This window comes from Vanessa atalanta, chromosome 21 (genome assembly GCF_905147765.1).
Source record: "Vanessa atalanta chromosome 21, ilVanAtal1.2, whole genome shotgun sequence".
NCBI classification, from domain to species: Eukaryota; Metazoa; Arthropoda; class Insecta; order Lepidoptera; family Nymphalidae; genus Vanessa; species Vanessa atalanta.
Genome location: NC_061891.1, coordinates 5,333,387 through 5,350,803, shown reverse-complemented (window position 1 = coordinate 5,350,803; position 17,417 = coordinate 5,333,387). Strand labels below are relative to the sequence as shown.

General features: G+C 32.1%; 2 protein-coding genes across 3 annotated transcripts in view; both read left to right on the top strand.

Moving 5' to 3' along the window:
- The first annotated feature begins 282 nt into the window (after positions 1-282).
- LOC125072311 (protein arginine methyltransferase NDUFAF7 homolog, mitochondrial) lies at positions 283-4,281 on the top strand. Its single transcript, XM_047682894.1, has 6 exons — positions 283-794; positions 1,347-1,487; positions 1,959-2,078; positions 2,601-2,861; positions 3,650-3,841; positions 4,018-4,281. The coding sequence occupies exons 1-6, from the start codon at positions 375-377 to the stop codon at positions 4,201-4,203; spliced, it is 1,320 nt and encodes a 439-aa protein (XP_047538850.1). The 5' UTR covers positions 283-374; the 3' UTR covers positions 4,204-4,281.
- A 3,986-nt stretch (positions 4,282-8,267) lies between these two features.
- The window catches only part of LOC125072305 (E3 ubiquitin-protein ligase UBR1), a 34,902-nt gene continuing 25,752 nt past the window's right edge, over positions 8,268-17,417 (top strand). Inside the window, exon 1 of one of the 2 annotated variants that reach the window (XM_047682880.1) lies at positions 8,268-8,590. The gene's annotated coding sequence lies outside the window, so the exon portion shown is untranslated. Of the gene's footprint in view, positions 8,591-8,662; positions 8,679-17,417 lie in introns of those variants that run through there. The other variant, XM_047682881.1, reaches the window with a different exon arrangement.

Here is a 17,417-nt window from a genome sequence, read left to right as displayed (position 1 = left end):
TAAATAATTTCAATATCTGCTAAGATGATGAACTTGAATAGCTGAACCTCGACGATGATGGTTTCCTCCTTACTTTGCTACGAGTTAGCTTTCACCTTCGCAGCGTCCTGTGTGCCGTATTAATCATTATCCCACTTCTAATGTAAGATAGTTATAACAATGCTATTGGATCCATTGTATCCAGAAGAGACCCTTTTTCCCAATGTTTGTTTTTTATAGTGTTGCCTACTTCAAAATTCATAGTGACAACACTATACTCAATTTAAGACAAATCTAACTCTCAGCTGATTGTCAAAGTTGACAAAATAAAATATTATTTAGTTTATTAGGTTATAAAATTGTACTAAATAATAAATACTCAGTGTCTAAATAAAATGAATACACGTTATATATTTCGCTCACTGAGCAGACCTGTGATTTTAAATATGTGTAAAAGGCATAAAGGATACAAGATTATAAAGCGTCCGGACCCCAATACTTTAAAAATGCCTAATCTCAGTGACGCACCGAGTATTATGGATATAATTAAAGAAAAAGTTCGGTTAAATGGACCGTTAACTGTTGCCGAATATATGAACATTGTTATAACAAATCCTACAGAAGGTTATTATATGAAAAAGGATGTGATTGGTGAGACAGGAGACTTTATAACTTCACCGGAAATTAGTCAACTGTTTGGTGAGATTTTAGCGATCTGGTTCTATGCAGAAACTCAGAAAATGTGTCTTGGCAAGCCACTCCAAATTGTCGAACTAGGACCAGGAAAGGCTACATTGTTGATAGATTTGTTAAGGGTAATTGTATTTATCTTCAGTCTCACATACCTTTTTTTTAAATAAAAATATTCAAGAACTAATACTACCTTCCACATCTATCTCTCTTGAACTTGTTGCTGTATCAGTATATTATTAGCTAAGATCAAAATGAGTTTAAACTATGATTCACTTTAACCTTACTGGCCAGACAGTAAATAAAAATAATTTATGAATAACTTCTCTTTAGAGAAAAGAATAAAATAATAACAAATTTAATTTATAAATTACCAAATAAAATGAAATTAGTATAAGTTTTTTACTATTTATATATTATTTTGTTTAAATTGGTTATCAGTTTAGTTTTATGACTTTTTTTATAATCATAAATAAAAGTATTCTTCATACTTCAATATGTTTAAATATATAATATATATCTTAATTTAAAACATCTTAAATTTTGTGTTATTCAATTGGTAAAATTAACTCAAAGGAAGTTTAAGAAATAAATACATTCTAAAGCCAATGCTTTACTGTTTACTATCTTTAGAGTAAGTTGCAAAAATATTCTAATATATTATTAACATTTTTCAGGTATTAAATCGTTATGGATACAAAGCTAATGATCTTAGTCTTCACCTTGTAGAAATATCATCAACAATGCAGCTGTTTCAAGCGAACAGGTTGTGTGCTACTCATAAAGAGACTGATTTATCTCTACCATACAATTATGAGGTAAAGTGTACTAGTCTACTTCTAACTATATGTTAATTTAAATTCACATCAATACATCTGAATTGAATTGGAACTACATTGAATAAGGTAGTTTTAACATAAATAAGAAGAATTAAGATAAAACATGACTTTACAGAGTTAACAATTTTTTTAATAATATTTTGTAAATTCGTATTATTAACTTTGTATGTGTTATATCTATAATATATAACCTAGTATGAATATTAAATTTAGTAAAGAAAGTCCATAAATATCCCAATGGGGGACAAAGTCTCCCCCTTAAAAGAAAAGGTTTCGGTTAGCACAACACTAAATAAGAATGTTGCAATACTAACTATAAATGTTCAAACTATTATAAATTAATATTAACTATTATAAATTTGAGTAAGTATTATTTGAAAAATTATAAGAACACAATATTTATCCTGAACAAAACAGCCAATAGTACCAATAATTATGTTTACATTTTAGGGGGAAACAGTGAGCGGTATAAAAGTCTATTGGTACAATGATTTAAAAAAAGTACCCAACAATTTTTCATGGTACATTGCCCATGAATTTTTTGATGTCTTACCTATACATAAGTTTGAAGTAAGTATTGTACTACTACACTACTCTACAATCTACGAAACAAGCATCATAAGCCGAAATAGCCGGTTTGCCGGGTTTGCTCGAAGAAGGAGCTTTTACGGGTCTTTCGAGCTTTTTCTCACCTTAACCTCGTACTTATTACACTACGACTCACTAGAGCAATGTTAATCCTACTTATATTATAAAAGTGAAAGTTTATAAGGATAGAAGAGTGGATCTTTGTTACTCTTTAACCCATAAACTACTAAACATATTTGGCTGAAATTTGTGGAATAGGGATACCCTGACTTTACACATATATGCATATCTAACACTTACCCCCTCTTACACGGGCTAAAGCTAGGTTAAAAAATTACAACAAATGTTGGTATCACTATAATAAAATCCAAAAAGCCTTTAAAAGCGAAATTATTATCATTTGTACTTAAAGATATCATAAAATTATGTAATTATATTTCAAATTAGCAAATGACGTAAATGAAATATTATGAAAATGTACATTTAGTAATAAAATTTTTATAGAAAACAGAAAATGGATGGCGGGAGATCCTCATAGAACTTGATGAGAATGAAAAATTGCAATACCGAATAGCAGCCAATGAGACACAGCCTGTTAGAACGTTAGTCAGGCCGCCATTAGATGCTGGAGACAGGATGGAACTCGAAATCAGTCCTAGAGCTTTAGGTATCGCGAGACAACTCGCTACTAGAGTAGACCAGTATGGAGGACTTGCATTAATAGCTGACTATGGACACAACGGAGAGAAAGGAGACACTTTTAGGGTATTTTTTTTATTCAAATGCCTCCTTTAATAATGGTTTGCACCATTTAGTTACCAAGACAGAAACGAAATACCATTTAATATTTTGTCGTACTAATTTAACCCTTGTCTTTGATATTATTTACTGAATTCAAACATTAGCGCATCACTTTTTATGAAATATCTACGCGGACGGCCATACGGACCACCTGATGGTAAGCGGTCACCATCGCCCATTGATATTGGCAAATCCAATGCGCCGTTGACTTTGGGAACTAAGATGTTAAGTCTATTATGCTTTAGTTACATGGGTGAGTAATCACCCTTCAAACCGAAACACAAAAATTCGAGGAGATGAGTGAGGTTTGTACCCACACAGACTGGCTTGCACAAAGTATAGCTTTGAAAACTATACCTAAGCTAAGTATAGCTTATAGTATATTTTATAGTAGTTAAGTTTAGAAAAAATCATGTCATTTTTCGTATTCCACACATTAGCATAAGCGCTTGCGTGGTAGTTATCACTCATGAGTTATTATTTATGATTTAAATTTATTCATAAAATTTATTTTAATTGTTAATAAAGAAGTTCTTAATTTGAAAATATTTTCTTTATACATTACTTTTCAATAAAACAGATACTACCAATACTGTTTATATATTCATTACTCATAATATCAAACGGCAATAGTCCAAGGTATCGAGATCAAATCTGCAGCTTCCACATCACTATCTGTACATATCTTTAAGGTCAAGCAACTTTAGCTTGAAGTGTTATATAAAATTTATAATAATGTTAATTTTTTTAAGGCATTTCACAAACACAAAATTGTAGACCCGCTAGAGAATCCTGGTAATTCAGACCTAACGGCTGATGTGGATTTTAGTCAACTGAGGATATCTGCGTCAATGTCACCAGGAGCGGAAAATTATGCTGTAGTTCTAGGACCGGTCAAACAGATGGAGTTCTTAGAACGAATGCAAGCTAGAGTTCGATTACAGGTAAGATAATTAATGAGAAAGATATTGTACCTTGTCTGTATACAACTTGTATAAAACTTATACAAGATAAGCTTCTCTGGTGGACCCGCTTCAAAGTTATTCTATTGACGCCACGAAATTAAATATTGCGTTCTTATATATTGTATAAGATAAAAAATTTAATTGTTTTGTTTTAGGTATTAATTGATAATGCTAAAACTGAAGAAGATAAAGAGAAAATCAAGGCATCATATGAAATGCTGGTCGATCCAACAAAAATGGGGGAAAGATTTAAATTCATGGCATTTTATCCTTCTGCAATGGCCAGTATATTAGAAAAGATACCCCCTTTGGGATTCTCAACTCCTAAAAATAGTAATTAAAAATGACATCAATACCAAAATATTCGATCTAAGTCTTTAAGTTTGTATTTATTAGGAAAAACAATTATAATGCAAAATAATTAATTCGTTTTTTTTTATTCATCTTTAATCGGTTCATTTTGCCGAAATATTATTTTTGTAGCTTTTTATTAGGAAAATCAATGTTTTGAAGTACTTTTTCAAACATAGTAGAATACCCTATTCTTACCATACCGACAGCATGAAATGCCATTCTTGCAATAAAATCATGGGTAATCCAGTGGGCCATCAAGTAAATTCAAAAAAAGTAATTCAACAAGTTTAATTTTGATGTAGAAAAATCGCTGAAAAAAACAAATGAATAAGAATCCAAATAGTATTGTATCAGTACGGTACGCCGTTAGCAACAAGCACATGCCACAATATGACGTCATCATTTGAGACTATGAATAGTTCTGACAAGAACTACTTAATATGAAACAAGAAGCAGGACGCGGTTTCGTTTGAAATATGAATAGGCTCTAAAAAGAACTGTTTATCTTCAAAGAAAACTATCTTGAATTCTTCACAACGTGTACTACACACACTTGACAATAGCGCGAGAGCAAGACAATATATTTCACGCGTCTATCAATTGGGCTTACTTTTAATGTAGACGTTTTAATTTGATGTCCGGTACGCATCGAAACCTGGGTGTCGCATTATACGCCATTTGCGAGGTCTAGAGCACAAATCTTTACTGCCAGTCCAGGTTGCGTGCACTCGCTCAATTTAGATAGGTTTACTGACGTCAACATACCATCTGATCAAACCGGAACTTTAAAATTGCAAGTTGAAGAAACTCCAGATGGACCAGGGATACGGAAAAGGCGAAGGGTCAAGCTATGACCATCCACGAATTCTAGGGACTCCAGATTTCATCAGGGATTCCAGAGCGCGAGTCTCTGTATATACAAAAGTGTTCCTACCTACAACCGAGCAGTCATTAGTCTCAATATTTTTATATTTATATTTATTCACCAACACGACGTCATGGTCGCCACAGCTATGCTTTCTATGATCCAGTTTGGAGCAGGATCCACTTGCCACAACCAAAAATAAATAAAAAGCCAAACCCAATCTAGAAAACATTTAGTAAAGCTTTTAATAAACCATATATATTTCAACTCAAAACTAAAACAATTCACAAATGTTTAAAATTTGATGATGGCTATTTATAAAATAATAAAGGAATACGGACAGAGTTTAGAGTTTAGAATTTACTTTACTACAAATAGTAAAGTCATCATAATATTCGCCACATTTTTCTTAGGAAAAGTATAAATTTCCCTTTTCTTATTTTTCACACCTTCTAAGCATTGGTTTACAGTAGCATTGTGACATTGCAATCTAAAACTTTGTTCTTATTAATGGGATTTATCCCACATTTTTCAAGTCCTTCTGAAATTTTATCAGTTAAATTTTTGCTATTTGGCTGAAAAGATTTTCAGCATTGATGGAAAGAATATTTTAGGTATGGTGGCATGTGTTCTGCCATCAGTTTTTTTCCATTGTCAAAGTATAGTCCTCCATTTGCTTTTCAAGTAAGACCAATAGCAGCAACATCCAGTGGATGTGTAACATGTGACTGTGTGTATGTGTAACAATTGAATATTATATTTCTTATTAAATCTATTAATTTTTATGCCCATTTCATCCTTAAAATGTGGCAATATAATTGACCTTACCCAGTCGTCAAAAGTTTATGCATCAAACCAACCAGAAGTTATGCAATTATAATAACAGCCCTTAGGTCCATTTTGCATCCAGGTATCATAAACATGTTGTGCTTTATACACTACATATGCAGGCAATAAAGTGCCATGTGCTGGAGCAGCCATGAGAGAGGTTGATCCCTTTATATGGTTCATTGCCCTTTCTGGATATTTTACATTTCTCCTTACTAATAATTCTTTTCTAGCTGGATCATTCATTAAGTTAGTTTCGTCCTAGATTACTATATTTGTAAGTGGGACTCCCAGTAATGCTCTGGCTAATACATTAAAATAGTCTTTAATAATTTCTGATGAAGCAATTACTCCGGATTTTGTTACATTTTGACTTAGTCCTATAGATATTCTATCGCTATGTCTTTTAAGAAAAGATTTTACATAATCAGGACCTGGTACATTGTCATTAAATTTGCAACATAAATAAATTTATGTCCTAAACTGTCTAAGTATCCCTTTATTATAAGCCTCAAATCAATGGTTTCTAAGGGATATCCCCATTCAGAACACACATTAATATATTTAATTAAATAATCTTCGGTTGCGGTTTAGTAATCTGCTCCAGGAGCGGGGGGTATAGGGGCTGTGGGGAAGTATACGAGTATTCTCCCTATGCTCTGGTACCATTCCCATCATGCGAAATTGCTTCATTCTTGAGATATTGGCAAAAACTAATCATATAATTCTAACCTCAAATCAGGCTATTTATTAACAATTTCGAAACTCAGTGGCCTTCGGCGCTACGGGATGAGCAGCACCCCCTTCGCGCCTTCGGTTTCTTAAAAAACACTCTAGGGGTAAGTCCGACAAGACCATATTGAGTCAGAGTTAACAGAGACGGTTTTGTGTCAATTTTATACAATCAAATGTATAAATCTAAGCTTTCTAGCAAAATCATCGAAATAAATCACAACAAACAAAATGAGCACTCATTCGAAATACGCGAGTCAAAAAGAAAAAACGCCATATTTAAATATGAATAACGTCAAAACACATTCGTGATATTTGACACATTCATTTAGCGTTTTGACATATGACAAGCAACTTATGTATATTGCATCCTTGTCGAACTTATACAAAATAGTTACTTATCCTGCTCTTATAGTAATATTACGATCTATTTGACATATTTCCGCGTGTATAGGTTATGATAGTTTTTCTTAATTTTCTCGAAAATGGTGCAGTTTCGCAGGACGCGAGTGGTATTGTTGTAATCATGGACCAATTCTCTAACATATACAACAATTTGTTTCCCCAAAATCGTGGAGGATTATTCTAAACCCAACCCCTAAAATATATTGTGCATACTATGTTATTTGAAAGGAATAAAATTGGGGTAAACAATTTATAAATATTATAATTATTTAACTTTGTATTCCTTAGAGGAACTTTATAATTCTATGATAAAATCAATAGGTATAATCAATAATATAATTTACGTATTAATAAAAAATAGAAAATATTTTTAAACATTTCACAAATTCGATCTTTTTTCTATTTCAGATAGTCTGCTTACTGTTTAGGCAATGAATATATAAAAATTACCACACTTTTAGTAATCGAAGCTTGACAGTCTTCGTTCCTATTCCATAGGAATTCATCTCTATATACCCCAAAGTGAACACCTAAAAATAAACTATTATTGTACCTCGTTTCAATATGTTACTCTTAACGCCATTTCATCAATTAAATAAACTCTTAAATTTGTACTCTGAGTGAGTGTAATCACAAATTAAATAATTATTATCAGCTATTTCTGGCGAAAATATATTTTAAAACATTTAAAGGTAGGTAAAGCATATGGTCTCTAACCAATGGTGTCAGCTCATATAATCATATTTTCCCACACAAAGTACACAATACATATAATACAATATTTTTATATTGCATATATTCCTTAAGAACAAATAATCAATTTATATAGCATTCCGTAATTATTTGCGGAATAACAAATAAGTAAATAACTGTCACATTGGAAAATAAATATTTTGAATGTAAACAAATTAAATACTTTTAATTTTTAAAAATGGATGCCTGTTAAGTTTATTAATTCTTGCAAAACAATACGGTCGGTTATTAAATTCCTTATCATTTTTTTATGCCTAAAACAATCAATAAATATAGTTTTTCCCTACCAACACTTGAGAGATGCAGTTTGTTCCACTGATAAATCATGAATTTCCGTGAGTCGTGACAGATTACTAAATATTATATATGACATTCACAGAGTATAAGAAGTATAAGCTCAAATAATCGAACCTGCTGAAAAATTATGTCGTACATAGTAAATGTTCATTCTTAATATCATTTTCAGTCCTTTTCGTTTAGAGTACGGGTATTCCTATCTATTTAGGAAATTAAAATATTAAAGAAAAATAAATAAACTCAAAGAACAGATAACTTCCGCACGATATATTTAGTAATTTCACGCTGTGATGAAATGTCACAATTTCAGTGGATTTGTGCCAATGATAGAGAAATCTAGCAATGTGAAAAATTGTGATGTTCATGCAATCCGTAATTTGTGATAATAAAAACGTTTTGTGTTTAAACGAATATATTTATAAAACTGTCTGTGGCAGAAAAGTTTGGGCGGAACAAAGAAATCGAGTTGGATGATTTAACAATTTTGATCTGAGGTAAGGGAAAGATTTTCTTTTGTTGCGTTTTGTTTTATTCCGTCGCAGTTTTGCTGATGCGATATAACGCCAGTTTCACTGCTTCTGGGTGCGTAAGAATATATTTATTTATATCATTCAACTGGAAAGTTCACCACAGAATAATACTATTATATAGATAATGATCTGATTGTATTTGTAACCACCAATAGGAAACTAACTTTCAGATAAATACGAGAATAGATCTCAAATTTCAAATATTGATGATATAATATTCGTATATATTTAAATAAAATAACATATGTGAACTGTCATTAATCACTATAAATATATTATACTAAATATTGTACTTGTGTTGAAAAAAATATTCGAAACGAAAACTACCAAAATTATTTTAATTTTAAACAATAAAAGATTACATAAAAAATGAGTATAACAGGGTTATAATTGATATCACCATATGTTATATTAAAATTGTTTAAATGTTTTTACTACTGGTCTTTTTAATTATTTGCAAAGTAAAGTGTACTCACAGCTTTTCAAATAATAGATTTAGAACAATGGTTCAAAAGATATAATATGTTAACCACATTACGTAGCAACATTTGTCTAATATGTTATCCCGATATTTAGTTTTTATCTGATAGAAGTTTTTATCTATATATATATAAGGAAATGAATCAAATGGGCTATGTAGTGAGTAGTGTTCAACTCCATCCAATGAATATACTGTCTGATTTAATTTTCCAAAGGAATACATAAATACTAATTATAATTTCTTTTGGCGGTAGAATTGGCACTTGTAAATTGGTAGTTTATACCCAGACACAAAGACCAAATGTATTAGTATTAATCATCTACTAGGGTTAATCAACTGACGTTGAGAAAGAGTAAATTTCCTTGCATCGCAACCTAGCTTCAATAGAAAAGCATAAAATTGCATTTTATATGAATGAAATTTTGTACTTTATTGTAAGTAAAATCTTAATATTACTAGGGTTAATTACTACCCTATTAGAAATTATTATAGTACTAATATTTTGTTATCCTAATACTTATTATTACTGAATGTTGTTATCTATTTATATATAAGTACATAACTACACTCAGTAATACACCTTTTTCACCTCTGTCTTTGTATCTTTTTTTTTTAATGGTGAATGCTTAGGGTTGTCATTATAAAAGATTATGGTCGAAATTTAAAGATTGGGTGAACATTAGTAAATATATAGAGTTTTAGGGGTTGGTTATCAGGTATTAGGCATAAAAAAGTAGCCTAGTATGCCTTTTCTTGGGGTCTAAGTTCAGGTTTAGCCTTGAAAGAGCAATGGATAGACAGACAGATAGTTACTTTCTCACTGTATAATATTAGTGAAGATTAAAATGTGAAATGAAAACTTGCACACAAGCATGTGCAGAGGTGGATACATTTGTCATAAAGACAAAGTCAAATTACAAAATCTTTATTCAATATAAAAGTGTTACAATTACTTATTGATAGTCTAAAATCTACCACCGGTTTTGGAAATTAACACCTCGGATCTGAGAACTGGCGAAAGACACTCAGTGGGTTTTTTTTTGTTTCTTATATAAATAAGTTTCTATAGAGTAGATGTGCAAAGAGTTAAATTTATACACATGTGTTAAAAATATATTGTATTGAATGAACTATTCCTTGTTTATGTTCATACAGCCAATGTCAACAAACTTAAATTTTTATTAATATATTTTCCACCATTTCACTTTGGATGAATGGATTGACATGATAAGGCTTTGTCCAGTTTAGCATAATTTTCTTATCATTTGTATCATTAAAATAATTCTAAAATTATCAGATAAATAAAATAATATAAAGCTTTGTAACAAATTAGAATAATAATTTAGTACCTTACTGAATATGAAATGTAATCCATTGGAATTGTAAACAATGTTTCTTATACATCTATGATTACAAGTGTCATTTTTCTCTGCAATGAATAATGGTTGAATTTCAAACAGTGACCATTAGTTTTTATTATTCCACGAAATTAAGAAGTGTATTATGCAATCTGTACATTCTTAACTCGATTTCTAATTATTTTTTAAAGTCTTATTCTTTTTTTTTGCATAATGTTTGGTTTAAAATGATTATATCATAACTTAATTATTTAACTATATAAATAAAAATTTTGATATTTTTTATTATAAAAGTATATGCTTATCTTCTTTCTATCTTATAAAAAATCTTATTGCTTATAAGATTTTTTCATAATAAAAATTATTTAAAACGTTTCACGATGCGTCGTAATAGGATAAGAGGCTCAAGTATCAATAATCAATATAACGCGTCAATTTTAATTTTCGACAAAAAAACGTAGCTATTGGTGCCTTAAAGTAATTTTTGTCTATCCAGCAGCATAAGACCGCAACATTCGATAGGAACGAATGAACTTATAGTTATCTAAAGTGAAAGCACTCAGAACCTGTGAAATTTGTCAATTGATGGCTTAACTCGTCCTGACACCAAACTATAAAAGACTCTCTGAAGCTTGGAACGTCAAGCTCCACAACATGATGCTGCAAAATTGAACATTGCTTAGTGATAATACCAACTTTATGAATTAAATGATAGCCATATATGATCTCTAGTATTTGGTTAAAAAGTAGCAAGGTCTATTTAAACACATATTAATAATAATGGATAATTAAACGAGAAGATATGCCTGAGGAAGAAACATCTATCTGCATTAGTTGGTATATCAGTAGCCAATATTGTATGAGGATCCTACACGATAGTCCTATATGACCAAACTCACTGCAAAATGTATAACAAAAATGATCATCTGGTCAGATGCAACAGCGATTTAAGATTTACGCGTTTAAACACTTCAAAGCTGTGTGATGAGGGTCTTACACTTATTTTAAGGTCGATTGTGACTGGGAATGAGAAATGGGTTAGGATAGGTTAGAAGACCATCAAATGGCACAAAAAGTACCAAGACCATCCCAAGAAGTATAAGGTGTCAAAATCTATGGCATTCGTCTTTAGGACTCTGAAGCAATTCTAGTCATTGAATTTAATGAAAATGTTAGTGCGCTTCCATATAAGCGAGACTGAGACAAGTCACGAAGAAAAAGATACCAGAATAATTATGCAAGGGTGTGAAGCTTGTGCAGGCAGACAATGCACCGGTTCACACGAGTAAAGTTGTGATGGTTGCTTTCCATATAAACGATTTCGTACCGGTTCTTCACCCATCCTTTATTGCGATTATAGCCTATTGTTTGTTTTAAATTAAAAAGGGGTAATTTTATATTTTCGCGGTCACTTGCTATTTTAGCTACCGTAACCGAAAAAGTAATGGATCTTTATGATTTTTTTAAAATTTCATTTACGTTCATCACGGCGGATTTTTTAGTTTATAAACATTAACTTAATTCAAGATTTCGAATAGGTCCAGATTGTTAAAAGCTCGAGTAATGAGTAATCTACTTATGAATAAACCTTTACTTAATTTTTTTTTGTAACTTCGTAAGAGGAAAATACAATCAAATGCCTGAATAAGGATGGAATATACAAAAACTTTTATGACATCCACGAAGTAAAGAGCCTATAAGAAAGTAAAGAAAATGATCAAGTTATAAAATAATCAAATACCTAAATAGTGCATTGACCTTGCTAATAAAAAAACAAGTTACACTCTACTAATTATCTATTATATAAACTTGCATAAAAACTTGTTCTTAATTTTATAAGACATTGCATCAATAGCAACACTTACAACAAGCATAATTAATTAAATCAGCCTAATGAATATGTATCAAATATTAACTTTTTTTTTTAATTAATCTTCCTACAAATCTCTTACCAGCACCTTTGATGATGTTTGACGAGGTGGCTTAATTTTCTTTTGCTTTTGAAGAACTTATTATCTAACAGTAAGATGTATTTTTTTAGTATTCTTCCGGATAATGCTACTTATCCGGAAGAATTAAATGTATTTTATAAATTTCTAAGCAGTTGTTGCATGCAGAAGTAATAGCTCGATAACACTTTTTTTTTCTAATATAATTAATAATCGAATTATCACGATACATGTATCGTCATAATTCGTTAACGATTACGAAAAATGGATATTGGTATTCGTGTTAAATTAAGTATTTCTCTATTAAGACTGGTTAGGATTTCGGGTAGGCGATTAAGATTAACCAACTGCGCAGGTTACGAGAGATATGCGTCATCAGATCACGAGTGTGTGTGGAGACACAGGTGCACTTTCTTTTCTCTCACGCTCATAATCTGATAGGACTGCAATCCGCCACTATCAGAGAGGAATCATGTTTACGTCCTTACTAAAATGCGACAGAGTGTTCTGTCAACCTATCGAGATTGGTGTAGTATACGATATCTGTAGTATGCGAGAGTATACTACAGATAATTTCTACAATAACCGAAGACCTTTGGATTTGTCACGTTTGAATGCGCAAGCGATCCCGTGGCGCCCCAGAAAAGACGACTTTTTTAGTGGGTATTCCATATTCCATATACTCGGCGACGGTGAGTCCCGTATCCATCTCCGATTCATGCGGGGGCAACGCGTGAATGTGCGTTTCCAGCTAAAAAAGGACTACTGCATTTGTAGCCTTATTAGTTATTAATATAGCATTATAAACAACGATTTCGTTAATGCTGTATGGCAAGAGAGTACATTGAATAAAATTTGGAATTAATGTTAAAATCCTCCACTGTTTAGATGCATATAAACAAGAGAAAATTTTGCATGACGATAAGAAATTTACGATGTAATTATACATAACATGTTTATAAAATAAATATTAATATAAACTGATCCATGTTTATGCTTGTACGTATTTTTCTTAAGGCAGACAAAATATTGGGCAATTACTTCGACTGTAATGTAGATGTAGATAAAAAAAAATGTATATTTATTTCCTTAGGTCACTAATTATGTAACTAAATATTTTCATTATTTTGATAATATCTACCTGCTCTATTCGACCAACTTAGAGTTTTCTGGGGTTCCGTTTTAGACCAACATATTTTGGTCCAATAGGATCTCTCTGTATATCCAGATTCTATTAGACTTTTACAGTATATGACAATGAGTGAAATGCATTTCCACGGAGGGTATGGAGAACGAGTAATGCCATTAAAAATATATTCATTATTACAAAAGGTCTAGGTACCTTTTGTAATGTATTAATAAATAGTCCCTTTTAGCATAAAATGTCCTGCTTAAATTATTTCTGAAATCGTTTATCGAAGTCGAGTCCTACTATAAGTTAAATTATTTATTAATAATGATATACAGGTACATTACATTGAATAAATTATTTTATTACAATTCTTTCACATATATTTTAACCTTTTCACTGGAATTCCTTACCGTTAAATTTTTTATTTTGTACGATAACGAGACAACGTCACTTGACCTACTCCCGAGTTCACTAATTAAAAACGTAATAATACTGTATTTGTATACTATTTTTATGGAGTTTGTTCATTTTCGTGCAGTTCACATAATAGTTATAAATAAAAAAAAAACTCATTGATCGGATCATCATACGGCGGTATATTCTGAGCTTCTGGGTTCAAAACTTTGGGTTGAATAATTTAAAAGTTGTAGAGGGTTTGCTATCGAGAAATTATAAGAAGCCCAGAATATGGAAATAGGCAGTGTTTACACTCCCGTGCTTCTGGAAGCACGTAAAGCTGTTGGCTACTCGCCTGAACTCTTTCCGGTCGTGTCGAATTGTCGGTTGCTGTCAATCTAATTATAAGAGTGAGTCAATAGAGAGTTTACTTATGTTGACGCGCACACCTTTGCACTATAATAAGTTTCGCGTAGACAGCAAATCTCGTTTCAGATTGACCACTAATAGGTCAGACTTACATATTATTTATATATATGTGAGTATACATTAGTGCAATAAGATGTGCGATTAGTTGTATGTATTTATACTATTCGATTTCATCGTAACTTTATTACGAAACACAACAACATCGGCCATCCTTAACAACCTAGGGCTGTAATGTGCATTCGTCGCCCTTTTATATTCGAGTAGGGTCGCACTGGGCTGCAACCTTTCCGGTGCCTTGGTAGAAATTGAAACCTCAATTGCAACGCGATCAAGTACAGATCCTAACGATACGCACAGCGTTCAATGTATGCACTACGGGAGGTAGGATACTAAAGAGCTCGCCCCCCCCCCCAAACTTTACGCCCTGGTTCATCGATCCATCGCATCCAAAAGTAAGGATGTAAAGCGCAAGCAAATTTGCCATTTGCGGAATCAACGATTAGTAGCAAGTGCTTTAAGCATGATTAAATATATATCGATATAATGTATTCAACCGAATAATGTGATCATAAAAATACAATAATGACCTCACTGTATCTCGCTCGACATCAGCGGATGTTTTTAAGCTATGAGCATAAATTGTAATAATCTTAACTTAAATAAAATATACACAATATTATATTTTTAGTCAATCCTTAATAAAAATAGCTCACGCTGGTGTGCGGAGTTTTATTATCAGTATTTTTGCATATCATATAAGTAATACGTTTTAAGGCCTCGTCTCCTCTAGTCGTTTTTGGTGCTTATTCCACCACACTGTACCGATGCGGCATGTAGATACACAAGCGGCAAATTTTCATCCGACACAAGCAGGCCTCCTCACGGTGTTTTTCTTCCCCGCTTAGCATGAGCTCAATTATAAACACATTAAAATTCAGTAGCGAACCCAGAATATCCGGTTAATATATACCCGTTCAAACCACAATTTCAGCTCAAGTTCAAGTTTTTTTTTTTTATGTTAAAATATTGTCTATTTTAAAATTACAATCATAAAGTAAGTATAGTCACAAATAAAACATAAATGTAAAAAATTTACTAAAATATGCAAAGCGTGGATAACATTTCTGCCACGCGCGCATCATCAGCAGGTGTTACAAGCCACGGGGTTAATGGCCTTTGATAAGGAAGCGAAACGATAGTTCGGTATGATCACGAGTTCGATATATATAATCCGTCGTAACTCAACCCTGGCCTAGGACAGGCTTAATATGTTAAAGTAAGATCTGGAACGCTGGCAGATCAACACTTAGATCCACTTTGGCCTATTCATCGGCAAGTCGTCATGATAGAAGTACCACATCATCTTATGTATTTAATTACACAAGTACGAACAGCTTTTGCAGGAGAGAAATACAGCAAGTGTACAGATGGGACGCACTTGTGCAACAAGCGAAACGTTTTCGTTTTTCAGATTATCACGTTTTTTTTGTCATAAATCGTAGAATAACCGGGCCCAGTATACCGATCGCCACGTGCCTACTGCTCTGCCGCGTGACCGCTTCTTATTTAAAAGGTCGTCACTTTTACATTGATGCAGCTGTTGAGTTGAAGTTGTCTTTGTTTACAGTCCCATGTGTCAGAATATGAGAATAAGGATATAGAGACGCAGCTGTTTGTTTATTTAAACATACACATTTATGTACTGTTATATTTCCTTCGCAGTCTGTTATTCCTTGATATATTGCCTTGGTCGCATTTTGTTCTGGAGGATATCTTCATTGGAATTTGAAACGGTTAATTACTTGGGAAAAATAATGACATATGTACATATTGACCTAGGAAATTACTTGCTGAGCGTTGTTCAAGTTCAATTAACCATAAAATTAAAATTTTAGGAACTAATACGAATTAATTTTTATCTAGTTCAGACAAAATTGCTAGTCACTCATTATACTGAGTTTAAATTTTAATCAACTAACGAAAATACTTTGTGTAACGATTGTACAGTAGCGCAAAGCTGGCGGTCACAGTAGCATGCGAATGCGATCCTGTGTATCCCCGCTGAAAAGACGGAGAGGGTACCGCTGGTTTTTAGTGGGTATTCCGGTGTACTTAGCGCAGTCCTGGGCACCGGCGAGTCCCACATACCCCCCCACTTTACTGGGGGAAACGCGTAATGCGTTTTTCCAGCGAGAAAAAAAAAAGTGGCGCAAAGCTTTTGTCTTCATCTTTCCGCCTGAAATTGCTATACAAAACATTTAACAGTAACTATTAAACTTATTGCACAAGTAAACAGTATTATGAAATAGATGTTTAATAGTTATTAATAATCTACCAGCACCTGCCGAAGGCAGTAATGTTCAATACTGGCAGGTTTATGAGAAAGTTTCTAACATAATATTAGCGTCTCTCATTCAATCTTCTGTGCAAAACCCCGTTTTACCTATTTTTAAAGGACTAAGCAAATCATTTTCAAAGTTATAATCGCTGAGGAAAATTAGTATAAAAATATAATAATAATAATACGCCATTATCATTAATAGTAATCCCAATCATTATTATTGGACTTTTTATGAATTATTAAATCCACGATGATAATTTTATAGTTAATGTTTTATGTTAACACGTCTTTATTCCTATTGTACGTATGTATATAGATGTACAAATAAACGTGTTCATTATTATACTTGAATCACTATATTGAACGTGTATGAAGGCCGAGTGATGAATTTCCTCATTTTCCGACATTAACAGCTATCGGAACGAATAAGATTAGGTCTTGAATGCATTTCCTGAAATAACTACTTTATCTTGAAATACTATATGATATGATATCATGTGTATATAATTACAATTTATTTTACTAAAAAAAAAAAATCATTTATACAAATTTTTTTGGGGTCGCATAGAGTATAAGATGTCTAATTTTTACGGTCGGCCGTCCGTCGGATGTTAGCCTTCTTTGGGAATGTAAATTTGTTTATCGGTAAAGAGTTTCTCGCTAGTCCTTCTAATAGAAATTACTTTCTGGACCGGTGGTAAAACG